Source organism: Trachinotus anak, unplaced genomic scaffold (genome assembly GCF_046630095.1).
Source record: "Trachinotus anak isolate AG129_WGS33_773 ecotype Australia unplaced genomic scaffold, CSIRO_AGI_Tana_v1 ptg000013l, whole genome shotgun sequence".
Lineage (NCBI taxonomy): Eukaryota > Metazoa > Chordata > Actinopteri > Carangiformes > Carangidae > Trachinotus > Trachinotus anak.
The window spans coordinates 11403930-11423919 of record NW_027273864.1 but is presented as its reverse complement, the minus strand read 5'-3'; the positions used below and the strand labels follow the sequence as shown (position 1 = coordinate 11423919).

Sequence of the window (19990 nt, the reverse complement as noted above, 5' to 3'; positions counted from 1 at the left end):
AATTTGATATTAATCACAACAAAGGATTGATAATGGACATGAAGAAATACACCAAGCATACAGAAAGGATAAAGGACAGAGATAGTTTAATGAGTAGGTGATGAATGAATCTGGGAGTAATTTACTTCCAGGTTGCATTAGGTGATTTGCAGTTCTAATGCTCTTAACCATATGAACAATTATTCAGTTACTGGTCATTTGTTCTGCACCTTGCCACAGTGGAGATCCTTGGCCTGGTATTGTGGTTTGGGTTTGGGCTTTGGTGCAACTGGTGGTTGGGTTTTTTCTGTGGATCCTGCCAGAGCATTTGGTTTGTGGAAAGCTGGGGAAGCTTCAGCTCGACGAGCAGCCGCAGCCTCCTTAACAGTGGTTATGGAAGCACAGACAGAGGAGGTGTCCTCCACCTCTCCTGCGATAGCAGAGTGGTAGCTGTGACTGCAACTGCTGAAGCCGCTTACACTCTCTCCTGAAGACTCAGAGCTGTCCACTGGAACATTGAGAAGACTTGATTATACACATTGAAAATGGATATGTGAACAAATGGACGGATATATAAATATGAAGGAAAAATCAAGTTCATAAACCCACCATCAAGCATTAAGTTAACAAATGTATAAACCTACAACCTTCCAGCCAACCCACTAATGTAACTACTGTAGTTACTGCAAAGTTGTTCATTGCCCAATTTGCCACTTACATATTAAGTTCTGATTCCCACTCTCATGGTCCAGGTCATCTTCCTCCAGAGCTCCAGGGGATGATACGTATCCTGCGAGCACCCCCATGACCACCCTCCGCTTTGGCCCACACCCATACCCCACAGGGGACAGGGGACCCCCCCCAGAGGAAGCGGAGGAGGATGAAGTGCTTCCTGAACCAACAGATTTTGGCCGCCCTCCTGGGAGTCCATCCTGTGCCCCACATGACCCCACAGAGGACAGCACCTTGTTTTCTGCAGAGACTAGTTGAGAACAAGTTTTATCAGAGGAAGCTTGACAAGATGTAACAAGGAAAAGGTAGGTAAAAAAACTATCACAGTGAAAGACTATTATTAGCAGTATTTGCTCACCTCTTCCCATCAGTACATAGTTGATGGCTCTGTCACTGATTGCTGCTTCACTGGGTTGGATGTCCATGAAAGGCTTGTTTCCGATACCCATGAACACTCTCTCCTGCATACGGACCTCTAAAAAAACATGTGAAATGAAATCATTTCTTTAAAAATATTTCAAATTTAAGAAATTACCTGAAAAGTCACTGTCACTGGTGCCTGTTGGTACCTCTGTTGTGTACTGCCTGCTCCCAGAGGATCCGCCCCAGGTCCTTGGTCCAAGCCTCCTTCACCTCTCGACTAACTGCTTGGAGTATGTATGTGTCCTGGGTTTTCCTCTTCCTGAACCAGATCTCAAAACACAGGCCACTTTCACCACTGTTCTGGGTCATGCCTATGTCTGATGTCTAAATACAAACAAAGACAAACTGATTGTGTGAAATAGTAGTTTCAAATATGGGAAGCACTTTTACATGTTTGACCAAACACAGACAAGACTCCAAGACTACTGTCTTAGGAATGCATAAAATTTGGGCTTTTGGAGAGTTATGAAGTGTGTCAGAGAACCAATAAGGTGCTGGAAAGGAGAGCGAAATAAATGAGCAGTAAGTGGTGGGGAAAGAATCTTATGAGGAGGGGCAGAGTAGTCATCTGGAGTACAGTACAGTGAGTTTGACCTGGTAGTAGCAGTGGTGCTGGTAGTGGTTGGCTGTACATTAGTTTCAAGGTTTTGGGGTTTCACACTCAGACAGGTCCCTAATATATACTCAATAGGAGGTGTAATAAAAAATTGAGTAAAAGTAACATAAAAGTAATTAAAATATTTAGTGACAGTAACTGTAAATGTAACAGCAATGGAAATTTCCTTTTCTCTGTAAATCATGAGTAAGCCTATTTTAAAGTGTAGCCCTGTGAGAAAGCCAGTGACCTGTTATAAAGAGGAAGTAGTAACAATACTGTGGCCTTATATTGCTGTATTTACTGGTATTTCACTGTATTTGTAGGGTCTGGCAGCTTTGTGGGGAACAAATGCTGGACCCCACAAGTTTAAATGGCTGTTTGCGGGTTAAGACTTGGATTTAGGGTAAGGGTTAGAATGATGTAAGGGTAAGGGTTAGGGTAAGTTGTGATGGTTAAGGTTAGGTAAGGTTGAGTGGCGAGGGAATGTATATATATATATCAATGATGGGTCCCCACAAATATAGTAAAGCAAGGATGTATGTGTGTGGGTCTGTGTGAGTGTGTGTGCATTTACTGTGTGTACCTTGAATGACTGTTTGTAGATATATGTTTCATTTCCTACATCTGTCTTACGAGTCTTGCTAAAGAGGATGAGTTCTTGAAAGAGGAAAATGTGACGGGAACATTTCTTCTTTCTGAATGTTACCACAAACTCATCTTGGCGTATCAGCTGCCCCTGCTCCTTCAGATTAACCTGCAGTATACAAAAGGAGAACATGCTGAGGCTGATAAACCGTGGCCATGTACTGTAGTCGGCAGTAATGCATTTGCTGTTCTTCAAAAACAGTGAAAAAAGAAAAGAAAAAAAATGTGAATCAATATATAGATTTTGCTCATGTCAATACAATAAACACAACATATGATGAACTTCCTTATCATTTGTTGCAGTTCAAGAAAGACCAGTTCATAAAGTAACTAACAAAACTGCTATGAATCCAACTCCATTCCCTCTATTTCCAGTATACAGATAATGGAGCTCCAGGCCATCAACTCCCACACATCGCACCTCGCTTCACATTCCCTGAAGATAATATAACTACAGTTTCCCCTGGATATCTGATCCCATCCCAGATTAATCATAATTAATCACTACACACACACACACACACACATCATCCTTATTGGATGTATGCCATAGTCTAGCCTGTACCTGTTTCCCTTCTCCCCATTGCATTTTTTCCAATGATGTTGCTCAAGGAAGAATTAGAGATTTATAAGTCATTCTTACTTCAGTACATTTAAGTACAGTATACCTGTGCTGTATATACAGGACATGAAATTCTCATTTCAAATAATCTAGCCTGAAATTTAGGTTTACAAAATGACACAAATCTTACATCACAGTTGTGTATGGCGTCCATGGCCAGCAGGTTGTTGCCATGGCGGAGCTGGAAGTGGATGACCTCCAGGGCAGCCTTGACCTCTACCATCTCTCTGGTTTGTCCCGGACCACACTCTCTCATCATGTCCTGCAGCAGCAGGCTGTACTTACTGATGCGCTGCACGGGCTTCAGCAGGTATGACCACAGGTCCATTTTATCCCCCAGCCTCAGCTGCTTTTGCTGGAGTAGGAGAGGTGACAGCAGTCAGCGAACCTGCAGCACGGCTAGAGATGTACTGGTAAAGCTAAAGTATCAGGATCATGCAAAATCTGAGTTGGAGAACAGCCTCATTATAAGTTGAGTCTTTTTCAGACTCAAATACGATTGTAGGGAGGTGGAGAGAGTTTGTAATCATAACTGCACAAAAGCTTACAAAAAGGACAATTACACTTGGATAGTGAATGAATAGTGAAAAGACGACCAGATGAACTGAAAAACACAAAGCCTAACATTTGCCATCACAATATTATTGTGTGTATTATTAACACGATTAATTTTTAAACAGGCCTATCACGGTTATTGTCAATACCGGTATATCAAGACACCCCTACACATTTTTATTAGGACAGAGAAGTAAGTAAGGATAATTTGTCTAAACACTGGTATTTGGTCATTTCTCTGTATTAGCCATGCTTTGCAGTGAGGCTCAATGGATAGCAATGTCTGCCTGTCTGTTGGTTCCACCATGTTGATCCAGACTGAAAGATCTCAACAACTATAGGATGGATTGTCATAACATTTTGGACATAGTCATGTTCCCCAACAGATGAATCTTAATCTGTTAATATCTCCTCTAGCGCCACCATAGAGTTGACATTTTTGTTTTTCCAGAGAAATGTCCTGACAGCTATTATTGCCATATTCCCCAGCAGATAAATTGTAATAAATTTGCTGATCCCCTTTTCATCTACAACTATCATCAGGTGAGAATTTCACATTGTCCAATACTCTGGAATATGACCTGAAGAACTAATGACACTCCCATCACCCTCAGCTGTAGCTACTCTGTGTTTAGTGCTTATTGTTTAGCATGCTAATACACCAAACTAAGATGGTGAACATGGTATATATTACCTGGTAAACATCAGCATGATAGTATTTGTGACTGTGAGCATGTAGTTTTTATAGAGAAATGAGAGAGAGAAGAGCAAAAGCAGGCTGGCAGTGGTTCTCACCTTGAAGAAACCCTGTCCATGATTGATGAGGAGACTATCAGACTGTGGTTTGTTCTTGCTGTAAAGGGCATACAAAGCAAAGCTCTCTCTCTGAAATAAAAAAGAAGACCATTGTTATTCATCATTATCATCACCAGTTAAAGTGCAAAAGTATGTGTCGCACTGTGAAATGCAGTCGTAGTTCACCACTGGAGGATTGCGTAATCTGACACAACCTCCCTATTTCCAGTGAAAGCGTTAGTGATATCAACAGTTTAGCTGCTGGAAGAAAAGATTTCTGGAAACTACAGGCATGGCATCAGTTCACAGGGAGAGTTTATCGATTATACTGAATTATTGTGGTAATGGCTCAAAACAGGAAACCATAGACCACTTGCCATCTACACAGACTCACATCTGCCTGTGGTTGCATCATTGAAAAAACTGTCACACAGCTTTTCAGTATGAATATTTATAATATATTCTTATGAAATTTTAAACTATTGTCAAAGTAATAACATAATCAAATTCAGAGTTAGAATTTTTCCTCAACAAGATCCATCAGACTCTGAGAGCAAACAATTTTCAATTCTGTCACAATAACACACGGGGCACCTACATGTCGGAGGAAGCAGCGTCCCACTCTGAAGGGTTCATTCACACAGTACTCCAACTCATTCAGGAAATGATGTCGGTGGAAGTCATGGAGTTTTTCTAGGTTTCCGAAGATGCTCCCCTTCTGGCCCCTGAGGTCCTGAGGAACGTCGGCCCTCTCCAGCTCAGGGAAGTAGTGCTCCCTGACATAACCCAGAGCCTTCACGTATTCCCTCTCTGTGGACAGCAGCTCCTCCATTATCCTCCGCAGTTTCCTGTTCCATATGTAGGAAATGAATTTGAATTTTACTAAAGCTCATAACTTAACCCAGGTGATCTTGGAATCAAACTCAGTTTTACATTATTTATCTGTGAGAATAAGAATTTTTATATGACATTGTTCTTTAACTGGTGAACAATTGTGCCACTCATGAATGTATGGAAATAATTTCAAATGTCCTGGACAGCATTTCACTTAGTTCAGTTTACAGCTGAGGGAGGGATGCATTACTTACAATACATTGCTGCCATTGTTTTCTGATGGTGTGAGTAATGTCTCTCGGGTCCTTAAATCTTTAGGGTTCTGGGTGGAGACTGTGCATCCCTCTCCCTCCTCTTCATTACTGTCTCTTTTTGACTTGCAGCCCAAGTTTCCTGTGCGTAAACTCTCGTTATGGGAAATGGGCAGATTTTGGACAGGCTGCAGATTTTGTCCCAGTGACTGCATCCTGCTCTGCCAGTGTTTGTGTCTTATATTCAAAGGTGAAAAGCCAGACATGCTCATCAAATGAGAGCTAACATACGATCCCTCGCTTAGGGACCGGCCCAAGGGTTTGTGCAATGGAAAATCACTGCCCATTGCAGTAGAGTCTGTGCCCCTCAGATCTGCCTCACTGTGGTGCTCTCTTAGCCTCCATTTGGCCTCTGGATGACAGTCAATAATTTGTGAAAAAACATGAGTCATTTTCTCATTTTCAACTGTTGCATCAGGTAATTTCTGTGCTTCGTGTTCTCCTTTCTCACATCCTTTCCACTCAGATTTTAAATGCTGGTTGGAACATGCAGCAGGGACGCTTTCTCTTGCATTTTCTGAGCTATTGATCACCTCTTTAGGAGAGGTTGGAAGCTGTGTCAGGGAGCATTCATCCTCCCCCACCTCCCTCCTTTTCTCCTTCTTCATTCCTCCATCTTGAGAGTTTGCAGCTGTGGCCTGCTGGATCTGGTTCTTATCTACCCCTTTCTTCTTCTGCATCTCCTCAAGACACTGCCTGACTTCTTGGCACTGGACCCAGGTTGCATTCCAAACCTTCATAACCCCAAGGGCCCCTGATCCCACACCACAGGCCTTAACTTTCAGAGCCTGGAAGTGTGGGGTGGAGAATTCACCACCTAATCTCTCTTCATACATCTGGAGTGTGCTTAGGGTCTGAGCTGAGTAACACCCCTCTTCTACCTGCTCCAAAAAATGACTGCATTCCTTGGCCAGGACAGACGCCTGGACAGAGAGAAAGGAAAATGAATTCAGCATTTTAGATTTAAAGGTTATCACAAATCAGTCAGAAATATGCTGACAAAGGGTAGGTGAAGACAGAAAGAGAAGAGACTTAAATTACAAAGTGTCAAATGAGTAAAAAAAAACACAAACCTGATAGCAGAAGCGGTACACATGCACCAGTGTGTCCAGTTCTTTGTGCCTCTTCTCTACCCGCGACATAAAACCATCGGTATTGGATTTGAAAGTGCTGACCAGTGTACGAAAAATATCTGTTGCAGGATTGGAGTCACTGGTGCCAACAAGTCCCTCTGCCTCCGTCACCAGGGTCAAAGCATACTGTTGTTTCTCCTAAGAAAAACCATGAGATGTCAAGTGGAACTCCCTGTCTGTGAGTTCTTAGTCTACTATTTACTGTTATCACTGCAGTCATTTAAATATTTCAATTTTCAGCTTAGGGAGAACAAGAGAAAAATGTTGGTACGTGAACTGAAAAACAGAGAGCCAAATAAGGATAAATATTCACATCCCTTTGGACTAGTACCTTGCACTGAATGAGAAACTGTTCAAAGTGCTGCAAAGCCTTTTCAGTGCACACCAGGGTATTATCTGTTGTGTAAGAGTCCATCAGTCTTTGTTCCCCTTCTGTATTGAACCAAGTCCCAGCCTGCAAGACGCAATGAAGAATTATATAATGTTGGTTTATAGTCTAGCAAACCATGAGGCTCGTATTGCATTTTTCATTTTAACAATGACATTAACGGAAATTTGGACAAAATTGACCAACTTTCATATCCCAGTCTAAAACACCAAGTTAGTAATTTTCCTGATTTATTAGTGTGAACAGACTGAAAGAACTGATAGTACCGTGCTGATTTTGGCCTTCATCTCTCTGAGCCTAAAGAGGAACTCCAGGTGCTGCAGTGACTCATTCGATCTCATCACCAGCATGTGGAGCTTCTCCTCCACCTGGTTATACAGACTTGTTACTGACTCCAGAGCATCTCTGCAGGGAAGGAGGGACAAATATTACTAACAACAACAAACTCTGACACCAATAACATCCAACTCAAAGTGCTCTGTGAGGTTTCATTTGTAATTCCAAGTGTCTTATGGAGACTCTACCCTTTAATTAGAATGACATCAGAAAATGTATATGACATTATGATTTGACTTTGTGGTTTCAGTTTTTTGCCAAACAGATGAATAAGTTATTTAAGCGATGAGTTAATTAAGTTCATAATAACTCTACTCATACCCTTCACATGCTTGCTGCCTTGTTAAACTTTTTAATTATATTATTCTATTATTTTAATTATTTAATTCTAATTACAAAAAAGTCTAGTACAAATGATGTGTGTATATCACAATATACCATTCAATGTATCTAGAGAATAAGTAATTACTTCAATATTGAAATTCATTTTTCAATTCGAAACATAAATTTAAAATTGAGGACTATCCATTTGCTGCTGTGCATTGATTTGAAACAAAGCTTTAACTGTGATTCAAAACACAGCTGTGAAACAGAAACATTTGTTTGATAGAGCAGTGGAAGAAGTGTTCAGATTGTACCACAGTAAAAAATGCTGCGTTCAAATATAACTTCAGGTTTTAACTTTGACATTGTGGCTGGTTGAGGAGGACAACTTATTATACTGCTTGGTAGTGAAATCAATAAAAAGTCATTACATTTTATAAAGTGATCATATTACAGTGGTGAACTGCAATGCCTCTGCGCACCCATTGTGTACCCAGACAGGTGTGTTCACTTATGTTGCCTAATTAGACCTCTTCTCAGGCCTGAGTGGGCGAGTTCAAACTAGGCCTGATTCATATCTCCCTCGCACACCTGTTGGTTTTGTTGTAGAGAGCAGGACACCAATCTTGTACTTACTACCAATTTGGTGACATTTAGTATTATTGCCGTCATAGCTCAACCCAATACACACATGACTAAAGGTCTACTCTGCCAAAATAATTGAGGAAAACCTGTGTGGTTGTGCAGTGCCATTCATTTGTAAACTAACTAGCAACTATATAAATATAGGGGAGTAAAAAAGTCCATAGCGAGTGAAGTTCAAGTGCCTTAAAATTGTATTCGGAAGTACAAAATGTGAGTAAAAAATAAACAATCAATCAGCCTTTGGTGGAGGCCTTATGTACTACCAATTAGGACGAGGATTAAATAAGTTGTGATACTGAATGTTTCTCAGTTTATGCTATATTGATTTTTATGATCAGCAGAACATAAGTAGACTAAAACATTATCTGATACCTGTAGTCTTCAGACTGTGGAAATCTGAACTCCTCTCGCCTCATCCTGGCCAGTACAGCCCCTCCTTCTCTCTGCAGACCGACCAGTCGAGTGTCCTCTAGCACCTCCTTCATAGAAGCCCTCTGTTCTTGAATGCATTGCTGCACCTCCTGTGGCACATGCAAAGTCACCATTTATGCACCCATCCATTAAAAAATATATTATATCATAGTATGAGTGTGTGCATTTTACCTGGGCAGTGTCTATCTTTTTGCTGCCATCCACTTTCCTGATGGCCTTCTGCAACAAGCTGTCTGCCCCCTGCAGGTCAGTCATGAAGGAAACCAGTCTCTGAAATGAATTAAGTTCAGAACTTAGTGGAGATTAACAAATATATCTTGGATTTGAATGAAAACAGGAGTTTTGTAGAGGACAGCAACTGCATGTCTGCCATCAGCTGCCTGCAGAGAGCCCCACAGGCAGCACCATCCTGAGGCCTCATACATATGTACTGAGGTGTGCTTATTAGTTGAAGCTCTCTACAAACACAAGAAACTGCCCTCAGTGTGCTGCTGGCTATGACAGAGATACAGAACAATGTCACAGCAGTTTCTCGGATCTGACCACTACTTTAACATCCTGTATTACTGAGAACTTTTTGCCTGTCTGCTTTGTAGGCCACACAGCCACTGCATAAAGCTGTTCCTCAGGAGTGTTTCCTATTTCTGCATCAGTGGTTTTGCCTTCTGGCCTTTTTAGATTGAGACTTCATCTACTAGCTTCTATACTTACATCACAGTTTGCCTACGTATGTCCATGAGTGGTTAAACAAAAGAATAACTTTTCTTTCTCAGCTTTATTTAGGAGACTGAAGATGTAAAATGACAAATTATTTTACAAACGAAATGCAGGGGAAAATTGTCAAAAAACATATTTTTTGTTGCAGAAATATGTTATGTAATTATGAACCAACCCTTTAGAGCCCCCCATAGCAAACTTCAGCTGCTTAGCTCTGACCTTCAGTTTAATGCACTTTCCACTTATGACCTATCCTCCCTCCACTCAAAGGCTAAAGCTACATGTGGTACATCAACAAAGATTATGAATGTTTTCTGTGAGTGCGTGTAAATGCAATGTTAACAAACTGAATGATGGGGCAGTAAAGATAACATTTGCACAATATTTTGAAGTAAGAAATTTGGCTTTGACAGGGTGAGTGGATAAAAAGCAAATTCATCTGAATCTACAGGAAACTCCACAGTTTATCAAAGTGACTGTGGGATGTGATACCACAGCTTCTGCAGACACGTAGTGAATATTCAGTACCTGATGGAACTGCAGCCAGTCTGTATGGCTGTAAGTAAAGGTACCACCCAGGTCAGATGTCAGCTGGGAAGCTTCAACTGTCTTGTTTAGGGCTTTCATGGAAGTCACCATGTCCATCTGGTAGACAAAGACAAGGGCTTGGTGAGGAAGGAAGGGAAAGTAGCGCTCAACTCTGGAGTCAGAAAGTAAAACAGACTAAAGGAGGACGTGAAAGCTGTTTTTTTTCTGACCTGAAGTCCAGGCTGTTTTTCAGGGCGTGGACAAGTGTCTTTATCCATCAGCATCACAATACTGTGCACAGCATGAAGAGCTTGCTCCTGCAGCAGGTAGTCAATAATTCAAAGACAAAAAAACGGGTAAGACCGCCATGCGTTTGATTTAGCTCAGGTAGTATTGGCTGAGGATGTGTTTGTTTTCTGGATGAGGGCAAGGTTTGATTGTTCACTCTGACATGTGTGTACAGATGTCTTGTTTTAACCTGGGCCATCAGCAGAGCCTTGTAGAGGTGAAGCGGAGGAGGCTTTTTCCTGGCATTGATGACCATAGTCATTCCCAGTTCTCGAACATCTTTCCTATGAAAACAGTCATTCATGTCAGGGCATATCAGGACATATTTATTTACCGCAGTGGTCTTTATTTGATTGCTACATAATTCACGCCTCATTTATTTCACTTCTCAAATCACTTATCTTTTTCAATTGCTCTCAGGCATCCGTACAAACACTCACACACTAACACTTCTTCACATATCCTATTCCACTTCTTTAACACCGTCACACACACACCCCTCTTAATGCCCTCTTCTTGGGTTACTGTTGTGTGAACCCACATGAGACATGGCTGCTAATTCTAGCAGGGTGCTGCATACCAGACAGTTGGCAGCCAGCCTGGTTAAAGACTGCTGGGGTAGGGCTCTTTACTGGGGACAGAGGAAGGCCAAGCTGTGTGGTAGAATGGATTTTTGAAGTTCAAAGACACAATTAAACCCAGTGTAAACAAATAATAGTTAAAGTGTTGGCTAGAAGACATCCGAGGGTGATACAGTTTTGGCAAAGGGTCAACACAGGTCAATGTTTACTGCGAGCTGAGCTACAGCCACCATTTGATGATGCAGAATTATTCATAAAGTATTTTTGTTGTATTAGTTGTAAAACATTAACTATTCAAGTGAGGTGTCAGGGATCTCTTAGTTTGGATGTAAGAGCACTGGGGTGGACAGTAGCAAAATACATTTACTTGAGTACTGTAATTAAGTATATTTTTTGAGTATCAGCACTTTACTTGAGTATTTTTTTTGGAAACTTATGACTTTTACTCCACTACACTCATAAAGACAAATATTGTACTTTTGACTCCACTACATTTCTGTGAAGTACTCGTTACTGTGAAGCAGAGCTTTCAGTCAGTGAATGAATTTTATTTTATTTTGAAAATGTGATAGACCATACACTGTTTTCATCACAGGAGAAAAATCAGTCATAGGTAAAGATGAAGCAGAGGATTCTTCACCAGAGCACCACAGCCTTATCTTAAACGCACAACTTCTGCCACTTTGGGTGACATCATGAAGAAGCGTGGATTGTTGTTTTCACCACCATAGCCGTAAGCTTCTCCCAGTTTGGACTTCATCAGTGTCAGTTGTTCAGAAGATTGTTACCTGGTGCTGAATTATCTACAGAGGTCTCCTCCTCTCCAAAATAAACAGATCCGGCGATTATAACCATTAAAAGCACTGAAAGTAGTTTCACATTTAAAGTCAGTGTTTTGCTGACACTGTACGGTAGACACAGGTCATCAGGGAGGAGTTGGGAGCTTAGGCTGCTAATCTAACCAACTAACCATGATGCTAATCATGCGCATAGGGAATATGACATCATGGCAGGCGACCAAATGAAATGGAGCATTACCATGATTAAAATCACTATTTCACTGGTTTGGGAATAGCTAGAAATGTTTGGGATAATGTCAGTACATAACATAATAAAATATATATAACATGGGTCTTTCCTTTTGTTTTAAATATTTGCTGTTATTAGCATGACCAAACTTCATTACTGCTTACTAAAATTTGCCATTTAACTTGATAAAGTTTGTCAAGGTTTGTTTATTTTTATTCCAAATAAATGTTTAACAGACAGTTTGTAGTAGTTGACTGACCTTTTGTTGATTCAGTGGTGTTTTTATGGACATGTACAGGCTTTTTATTCTACAGGTTCTTCAGCCTGTCAGTCAGTCGGTCATTTCAAAATCATTAGATTCTGTTTATGTGGAACAATACAACAATGTGCTAACATAAAAAATGTTCTTTTGAATACTTAAGTATTTTTATAATCAAGTACTCCAGTACTTTAACTCAAGTTGTGTTAATGTAGTCTTATATATAACTCACTTCTATTGGAGTAATATTTGACCATGAGTATCTATACTTAGACTCAAGTAATGGGGTTGTCTACTTTGTCCACCTTTCAAGAGAATGTGCCATATTCAAAGTCTGCTTTGGCAACAGAAATAGATTTCAAATGATGCTCTGCTTCCCTCTAGTGGTCAGACCTCTTATTAAATACCACCACACTGGGAGCACCCCCAGTAAACCAACAATGACAAATTTCTGCTTGGCCAGTGAGGAGATCACTATCCCATAATGGGAATGGGTCAAGCTTTCCTCCAAATATGATTCAGACTAAAAAAAGGCCTATTACTTACAGGAGTTTTGTCTGTTTTAACACAAACATAAAGCATTGTTTCCAGTACCTTGGTATGGAGTGTAGGTAGAGCAGCAACTCGCACACATTCTGAGCTGATACAGGAGGGGAAGTCCATTCCTTTCTGTCGCCATGAACCTCCACAACTGCTCTGCCTGTCCTGTCCCTGCTGCCTGGGGACAAGCAGGGCAGAGAAACGTTAGTGACATGTAACTGTTTATCAGGAAATGAAAGGAGATAAAATTCCACTACTACACCAAGACAAGTAAAGACGCATTGAAAGTTTTGTTGAATGTTGTAGAGAAAATTTAGCTTGATAAATACTATGAGGATTATGAATCATCCAAAACACTTAATATCTATATGATTTGATGTTTGTTCTTGAGGTGTCATAAGTTCTAGTGACTGGTTAGTATAACATTTTCATGCAATGACATAAGATATTTTAAGATGAAGAAATCTGTATCGACTCAGGGATTTGGGTGAATACATTAAAAAAAACTATGCTTTTATACAAAGCAAAATCGTGTTAAACTAACCTCTCCATAACCAACCACATTTAAATATGGGATTGCTGATGTCAGACACATTAGTGCAAAGTACCTGGCAAACAAATAATGCCTAATTCAAGCAGACCACTGATGCTTCTGAAACTGGATTCCTCTGTTTGTGGAGACTGAGGTGTGGCAGAAATTGCAGAAAGAATCTCAACTTGCGAAGATGATGGTTTTTCTGTCTTTGAGTTGTGGAGTCTGGAGTCAGGTCCATCTGTGGTGGAGGAAGTCTCACACCTGCTTGAGTGGGAGTCTGTCAGTAGACACAAATATACATGATTTCTGACAAACAAAGACAACCTAAAAAAAATTTTTAAATCTCACTGGTACATTGCAAGGAAAAATTTGTCCATGTGTATTCTGTTTCTCATAACTTGATTTAGTTTAACACATCAGACTGAATTCGAAGACAATATATTTTTTTTTAATGACCACCATTATATTCTGTCCAGTGACATTTGCCCTTTCATACTAACAGTTATCATTCATTTCTTCAGCTATAACTCTTAATAATTCTTTATCAACATAGACCCACCCTACTAAGCTGTGTGCAGACACAATTTAAACATTGGACATGGTGGTTCTGTAAAAAAAAACACTGCAGTGGCTACTAAGCCTGGCTTTGATTTCAGACATCCTAACTGAACTCTCCTTAGAGCCAACAAAGCCTCGCCTGTGTTCTCTCACCCTCTGCTGCTTTAATAGTCTATGACAAGCATGTCTCCAGTCAAGATCTCATCGTGCCCCTCTGAGGGCATGATGGTGCATGCCAGTGGGTGCAGGGCACACAAAAACCCCCTTCTTGCATGTTATGCTGTCTTTCTACATTAGAGGAATGCTCTGCTCTGTCTTTCTACCCAGTGGTATCAGGCCCTCTCTTTCATCTGGGTGCAGCATGCTATTTCCGTTCACTCCCTCGGTAATGGGAATGACGTGAGTGCAGCCATACTGCCAAAGAACCCAGACGGCAGTGGGAGAATCCTTGGAGGAAGATCATAATAAAGCCTGACCTTTGACCTTTGAACCCTTTTTCTAAAGAGCCTTTCTGAACTGTGACCCTCAATGGAGCATGTTCCCTAGAGCACACAAGGTCACAGCTGAGTTTCAATCAGTCTGTTTGGTGTGAATGTTCGGAGCTCCTTCGAGCATTGAGCAACAAATCATAATTAATGGCTTTGTGTGCAATAGATGTTTGTGTGGGTGGGAATTCCAAGGAAATCAGTAGAGAATGAAATATTGTATTACAAAAGAAGTTTGAGGAGTCACTCTTAATTTGCTTACTCTTGCCTTTTTTCGGACACTTTCCAGCCAGTCTTTCCAGTTTCGGAGTCACCTGATCCAACAGGTCACCTTTTTTCCACTGGATTACACTGGAGATTGTTTCAGGGCAAATATCGCTGTGGCTCCTGTTGTTGAGTTTGTAGAGAAGTGGACTACCTGTAGGTGTCTCCGACACAGTGGACAGAGACCTCAGCTTAACTTTGTGTTTCCCAGATGGCTTTACGACCTCCACACTCTGCTGTGGTTTCATGTCGACATCATGGGTCTCCATGAGCACATCTGATCCTGGATGCACACTAGCATTATGTCCTAATTGGTGGGGAATAAGTTTTGTCTGAACTCTCTGACTATGGCTCAAACCAGGGGATGATTTTAAAATCGTGGGTGATTCCTTCATAAGGTTTTCAGATTCAGAACTTGTAGGACTGTCTTTAAGGAGAGACACAAAGTTTTCTGATGTTGGTTCACAGCAGTGTTTGTATTGGCAGAGTTCATGACGTATCTCAGCCTCTTTAGAGTGGTTGCAAATGCTTCCAAGTTCATCTCTTGGAGCTTCAAACATACCCTTGGATGTTAACTCCCCCTCTTCACAAAGTCCAACCTCCTCCAGGGCAGATAGGAGGTCAATACTCCCCCTCTCAAAAGTGACTGGGTTTCTCAGTGCTGCCAGGTAAGAGTCTCTATACCGACACTTCAAGTCATGATCAGTGAGTTCCTGCCCCAGCTTTCTCTGGCTGCATGGCATACAAGGCTCCTCTGCAAACTGAAGGGTGCGCCCACAGGGAACACTATGCCCAAGTGGTGCAGATGTAGATGGTGTGACAGGTTTGAACAGAGCTGAATTGGGTGGATTTGGATGGCTGTCTCTCTGTTTATCCTTCCCTTTGGCTATATCCACTAGGTCTACATAATCACCCTCAATCTCTCGATAGTTACAACTGTCCCAGGTATTAGGAGATACCCAACCCACAGGTTTGATTAAAGGTTTGGAACATGATTTTGGCGTTCTTCTTTCATGGTCCATTTTGATAAGTTTGGTAGAACTATCCACAGGTCTCAAAGATGCTGACATCCTGTCTTTTGTAGGAAGAATTGCAGCTTCCATTGGTAGGGTGGAGGAGTTAAAATGGGAGGGAATTAAGATCTGTTTGGGCTCAGGAGGAGCTTCTCGATAACTGGGCATGATCTTAGGCTTGTCCAAAAATTCCGGGATAGCTATTTTGTCCCAGGGCAATGTGATCACTCCTTGATCTGTGCAAAGCAAACAACGCGACAGAGGAGTTCCATGGCGTCCTTCATTGACATCCTGCAGCCAGTCTTCAGTGAAGATGCAGGGGTATGAAGTTTCAGGCACGGGGGTCTCCTCCACTTCTCGACACTCCTCCTCCAGTAGACTTTTGAGGACAATCCGAGCTGCTTGGTCCCCGAAAGGTTCCACCTGTAGATAGAAGTCTCCAGGACGCAGAAGCAAAGGGTTTACAGGTGCTAACTGGATGACGGTTTTGTCATGGAGACACAGAGGCCAGCCCTCACAGCGGAAAACCACATCAGAGTATCCAGCCTAGAAAAAAATTATAAAATTGAGCATCATTATGGCGCAATTTCTTTTAATTTGTTCTTGTTCTATTGCAGGTTTCTCAATGTTTCATTGATGATTTTTTTTCCCTATGACTATGTAGTTTTTTTTACGTCCTAATCCTAACCATCTGTAGTAAATTGTTTGTCAGAACATACTTCTAAATTCAATTTATTACCAGTTTGTATATACTGTGTTTGTATATACTGTGTTTGTGTATACTGCATATACAAACTCTGGCCTAACAGTGTACACTATCTTATCTGTGACTTTTAAATTCATCATGGTTTCAAATAAACATTATTTATGGAATGCACAGACAGTTGCTTTTCCCACCACCCAAAACTGTGCAGTATATGAAAGGATAGAGGGAGTGTCAGTGTTCCAAGAATATAATATGTTGATGGGACATTTTTAGTTTTAATAATGTGTTTTTATTCTTCATCTTAAGATAAATGGAATCACAGTTCCTACAATTTTGTGGCTGGGGAGGTTTAAACAGGAAATGCTACCATGGACTTGGTGAGATATGCTGTGGGCTACATTTTTAAAATTTTTTTTTTTTTTTTTGCCCAAATTTGTTTGCAAATTGGTACCATTGAAAGTATAGCTAGTAGTTGCTGGTTTTGTACAGACATTTAATACTGGATTACCTTGATACTTGACAAAACTAAGAGTTCTGCAATGATGAGGTGCTTCTATGATTTCTAGGCAGAGTTTATGGATCTTTATTTGCAATTGATATCAGAGACAGTGATATTTCTGAAGTGTGTCACAATGAATCTAAAAGTATATATACCGTGCCTGTGTGTTAAGGTGTGACTGAGTTAAGACTCTGATAAGGAGTAGCAATGATTTTTGATGAAAACTGCAGCAATTCACCTCAGGCAGTGTCCTTACCCGACATCTTTCCTGCAAACACTAGGGAGGTGTGCATCACAATTTGAAAGCCTCTTTTCTAATCCAAAAAAATTAATAAATCTGACAAATGTCACTGTTTCTATCCCAACCACCTTCTATCTTTAATTCTAAGTTCTATTTTTACTCTCCTTTCAAGAGCACAGTCTTTTCTACTAAATCTAACTGAATAAATAACTGCTTTACATTTCCTGACACACATTAAGTGCCTCTGAGGAAACTGCTGTTTATTCCGGTTTGTACATCTTACGGAGGTTTAAAAGATGTGTGCATATGCAGTATACTCTAAGAGAGAGAGGAGGAGCCAGTGTGTAAGTGCAGATGTGTAATACTCACGCATGCTGCCTGTTGGACACTCTCCAAAAGGTGTTTGGAGGGGATGAGGAAATCTAGCAGGCACTGCAATGCATCACCGTGGTAACGCTCCTCAATGGTGCGAAACAGCTGACTGAGGACGATGGGCGCTGTGGCCTCAAAAGGTGGGAAGAGAGCCGAGAGGGCGCTCTGGATGGATGAGTCCAGAGATTCTGGGTTCTACAGGACAGGAAGAGATGGAGGTCAGTGAGATGAGGTTTGTAAAGTCCCAATGGATAAAAGATATCCTGTGTAACTCTAGCTTAAGTTTTCTCCAGGATCTATCTCAAGAATACAAAACATTAAAAAAGGCAAAACTACATATGTGAACTACATATGTAGATGATCCCAATTTACTTAATTACAAACTGCCCCTGTCTGAGAAATCATTTTTCTTATTTAAGATTTTATTTTTTGTTATTTTGGTATCTAATGGTCTAATGTCAGACCTCATACTACCAAGTGCTTTTCAGTCAAAGCCACAGGAACTCCACCAAACCGTGTAAGTAGAACTGCAGAAATCAAATTAAAAAACACTTTACACCTAATGATCGAAAATGATGGCATAACAGAACTTCAGTGTTGGTGCATAAATAAAGGAGTGGTGTGATTTGCATATTTTTATCAAACGAGACAAAACAAACAAATTTTTAATTTTAAGCAAAATAAATCTTTCATTAGAGATTACATTGTGTCATATAATTAACACAGCTGCCCTCAAACTGAAATCCGTGTTTTTAGACATTTTCATCTCATGACTTTATGGACATCTGCATTTATCATTTCCTGCCTCATTCATTTTTTTATTTGACTGGAAATATGCATATGAAAAGGTGAAACAACCTGGCAGCAATTTATTATGACTGGAAAATTCATCTCAAATTCATTTGGTCATAGTTGGAGAAGTGCAAGTTTGAAAAAATTAAATAAAATACCCTTTGAATAGGTTCACCGAATTTCATAGTGGTTTTGGAAACACACCAACTACCCTAAAAGGGGCCCAGACATTGCCTGCTTTTTTAATGTTCGTGTCACCTTTAATACCCATATTTTTGATAAATTGTAGTTAATGCCAGTTTTAGACAAGCAGTGCGCTTGTCTTTGCATTCCAGCTCTGGTCAGCCATGATTTTTCACTGTGATCTCTACTGTGAGATTCTATATGTGTGAAAATTAGTACTTAGTAGTGGTGAATTTCAAAGGTAAATGTCTATTTGGACTTATTGTAGCACTGACTTATTCGAAGGAAGTCCACATGGCCAAGATATGAGGAGAACAAATGCTCTGTAAATGCAAAATGACTGGACAGATATTTTTCTTGGCCCTTTACCCCTCACTGTGCTCGTTTGGACTCCCTCAAAGAATTTTTGGTTTTAGAATCAGGAACAAAATGAAACAGTGATATATTTTTCTGTTTAACTACAATTTTGGATCAGTGATACAGCAATCTCATCTCAAACAAACTGGAACCTGCAGCAAAAGATCAGATTCACCAAAATCAGGATGAAGAAGACTATCAACTCAACATAGGACTGTGAGGAAAATTTTAAAAAACTCATATTTCAAGAGGGGTATTTCTGAGCCTAATCAAAAGCCTTTCAACTGTATCTGGAGATGATTAAGTCTGTTCTGCATGACTATGTGCAACTTGTTTCATGTCTGGCCAGGATATACTTCATTTAAGATGGTATATTTGTAGCAGACCAGGTTCAGCGTCTGATCTTATTCAAAGTGACTTGAGGAGGAAAGCACACAGAGAAGCATGTGGTTTCATCACAAATGCCCATAGAGATGCAACTGTGTAAAATGACACCATTTTCTGTCACACCTGGTGCTAGTGTGTACTGCATGTACAAACCTGCTTTTGGTAAACTTATGAACATCTGCATTGGATAAGCTACTGGCACCAGCTATAGGTGAAGTCTAGCTAAATACACAGAGACTATACATATGAAAAAAGAGCATCATTTTGGTGAACCAGCCCAGCTGTGAGCAAGACTGAGGTGGTGATGTTTTGAGATGTGAGGCTTGTCAACATAGATTAGTAAAACATCTAAGCATCTTAACACAATGTTGAGCATTGCAAACACTGTACTTTTGATTTGATTGTATAATATGGCCGCCACAGTGAAACGACTTTCGGGCTTTGCCTGTCAGTTGGTGGCAAATTGTCAGTTACTTTGCAGTAATATGCTGGTGTATGGCTAAAAATCACCAATGTACTCCACATTGTTCTAAATAAACAGGATCCTTTGTGTATATAATATATTCAATATGCAGTATCGTCTTTTTTGGATACATTTTCTATATCAATGGTTGTTTAGTTTAGTTGTCTCACTTAGCATATACTAAAATGTTCAATTGTTCTTTTATTTACATATGGTAGCCTATAGTCAAATAAATGTCTCTTTGCAATGAAAAGAAAAAGAAAATAATATTCATGTTGTGTCGACAGCTAAGAATAAGGACTTGACACTTACATATTTTGGATCTGGACAGGTCTTAGAAGTTAACCACAGCAGGCATGCTATTTATACTATCAGTTCACAGTGTCCTGCTGTGTAAATCTCCCAGCCCCACAAAGGACTCTGTTTTTATCCCCTTCCTCA

The 19990-nt window shown here is 40.4% G+C and overlaps 1 protein-coding gene across 2 annotated transcripts in view; it reads right to left on the bottom strand.

The window, feature by feature from the left end:
- The window catches only part of quo (quattro), a 28455-nt gene that overhangs the window by 811 nt on the left and 7654 nt on the right, over nucleotides 1-19990 (bottom strand). Inside the window, exons 2-22 of one of the 2 annotated variants that reach the window (XM_071493409.1) lie at nucleotides 17365-17562; nucleotides 14535-16095; nucleotides 13303-13506; nucleotides 12749-12872; nucleotides 10476-10569; nucleotides 10228-10314; nucleotides 9998-10114; nucleotides 8924-9022; nucleotides 8693-8841; nucleotides 7282-7420; nucleotides 6959-7081; nucleotides 6568-6765; nucleotides 5438-6417; nucleotides 4948-5197; nucleotides 4350-4439; nucleotides 3130-3354; nucleotides 2316-2486; nucleotides 1281-1458; nucleotides 1070-1186; nucleotides 698-961; nucleotides 210-487 (exon numbers count right to left, since the gene is read on the bottom strand). In XM_071493409.1, coding sequence (XP_071349510.1) covers nucleotides 210-487; nucleotides 698-961; nucleotides 1070-1186; nucleotides 1281-1458; nucleotides 2316-2486; nucleotides 3130-3354; nucleotides 4350-4439; nucleotides 4948-5197; nucleotides 5438-6417; nucleotides 6568-6765; nucleotides 6959-7081; nucleotides 7282-7420; nucleotides 8693-8841; nucleotides 8924-9022; nucleotides 9998-10114; nucleotides 10228-10314; nucleotides 10476-10569; nucleotides 12749-12872; nucleotides 13303-13506; nucleotides 14535-16095; nucleotides 17365-17562 — 5646 coding nt within the window. The remainder of the gene's footprint in view (nucleotides 1-209; nucleotides 488-697; nucleotides 962-1069; nucleotides 1187-1280; nucleotides 1459-2315; nucleotides 2487-3129; nucleotides 3355-4349; nucleotides 4440-4947; nucleotides 5198-5437; nucleotides 6418-6567; nucleotides 6766-6958; nucleotides 7082-7281; nucleotides 7421-8692; nucleotides 8842-8923; nucleotides 9023-9997; nucleotides 10115-10227; nucleotides 10315-10475; nucleotides 10570-12748; nucleotides 12873-13302; nucleotides 13507-14534; nucleotides 16096-17364; nucleotides 17563-19990) is intronic. The other variant, XM_071493410.1, reaches the window with a different exon arrangement.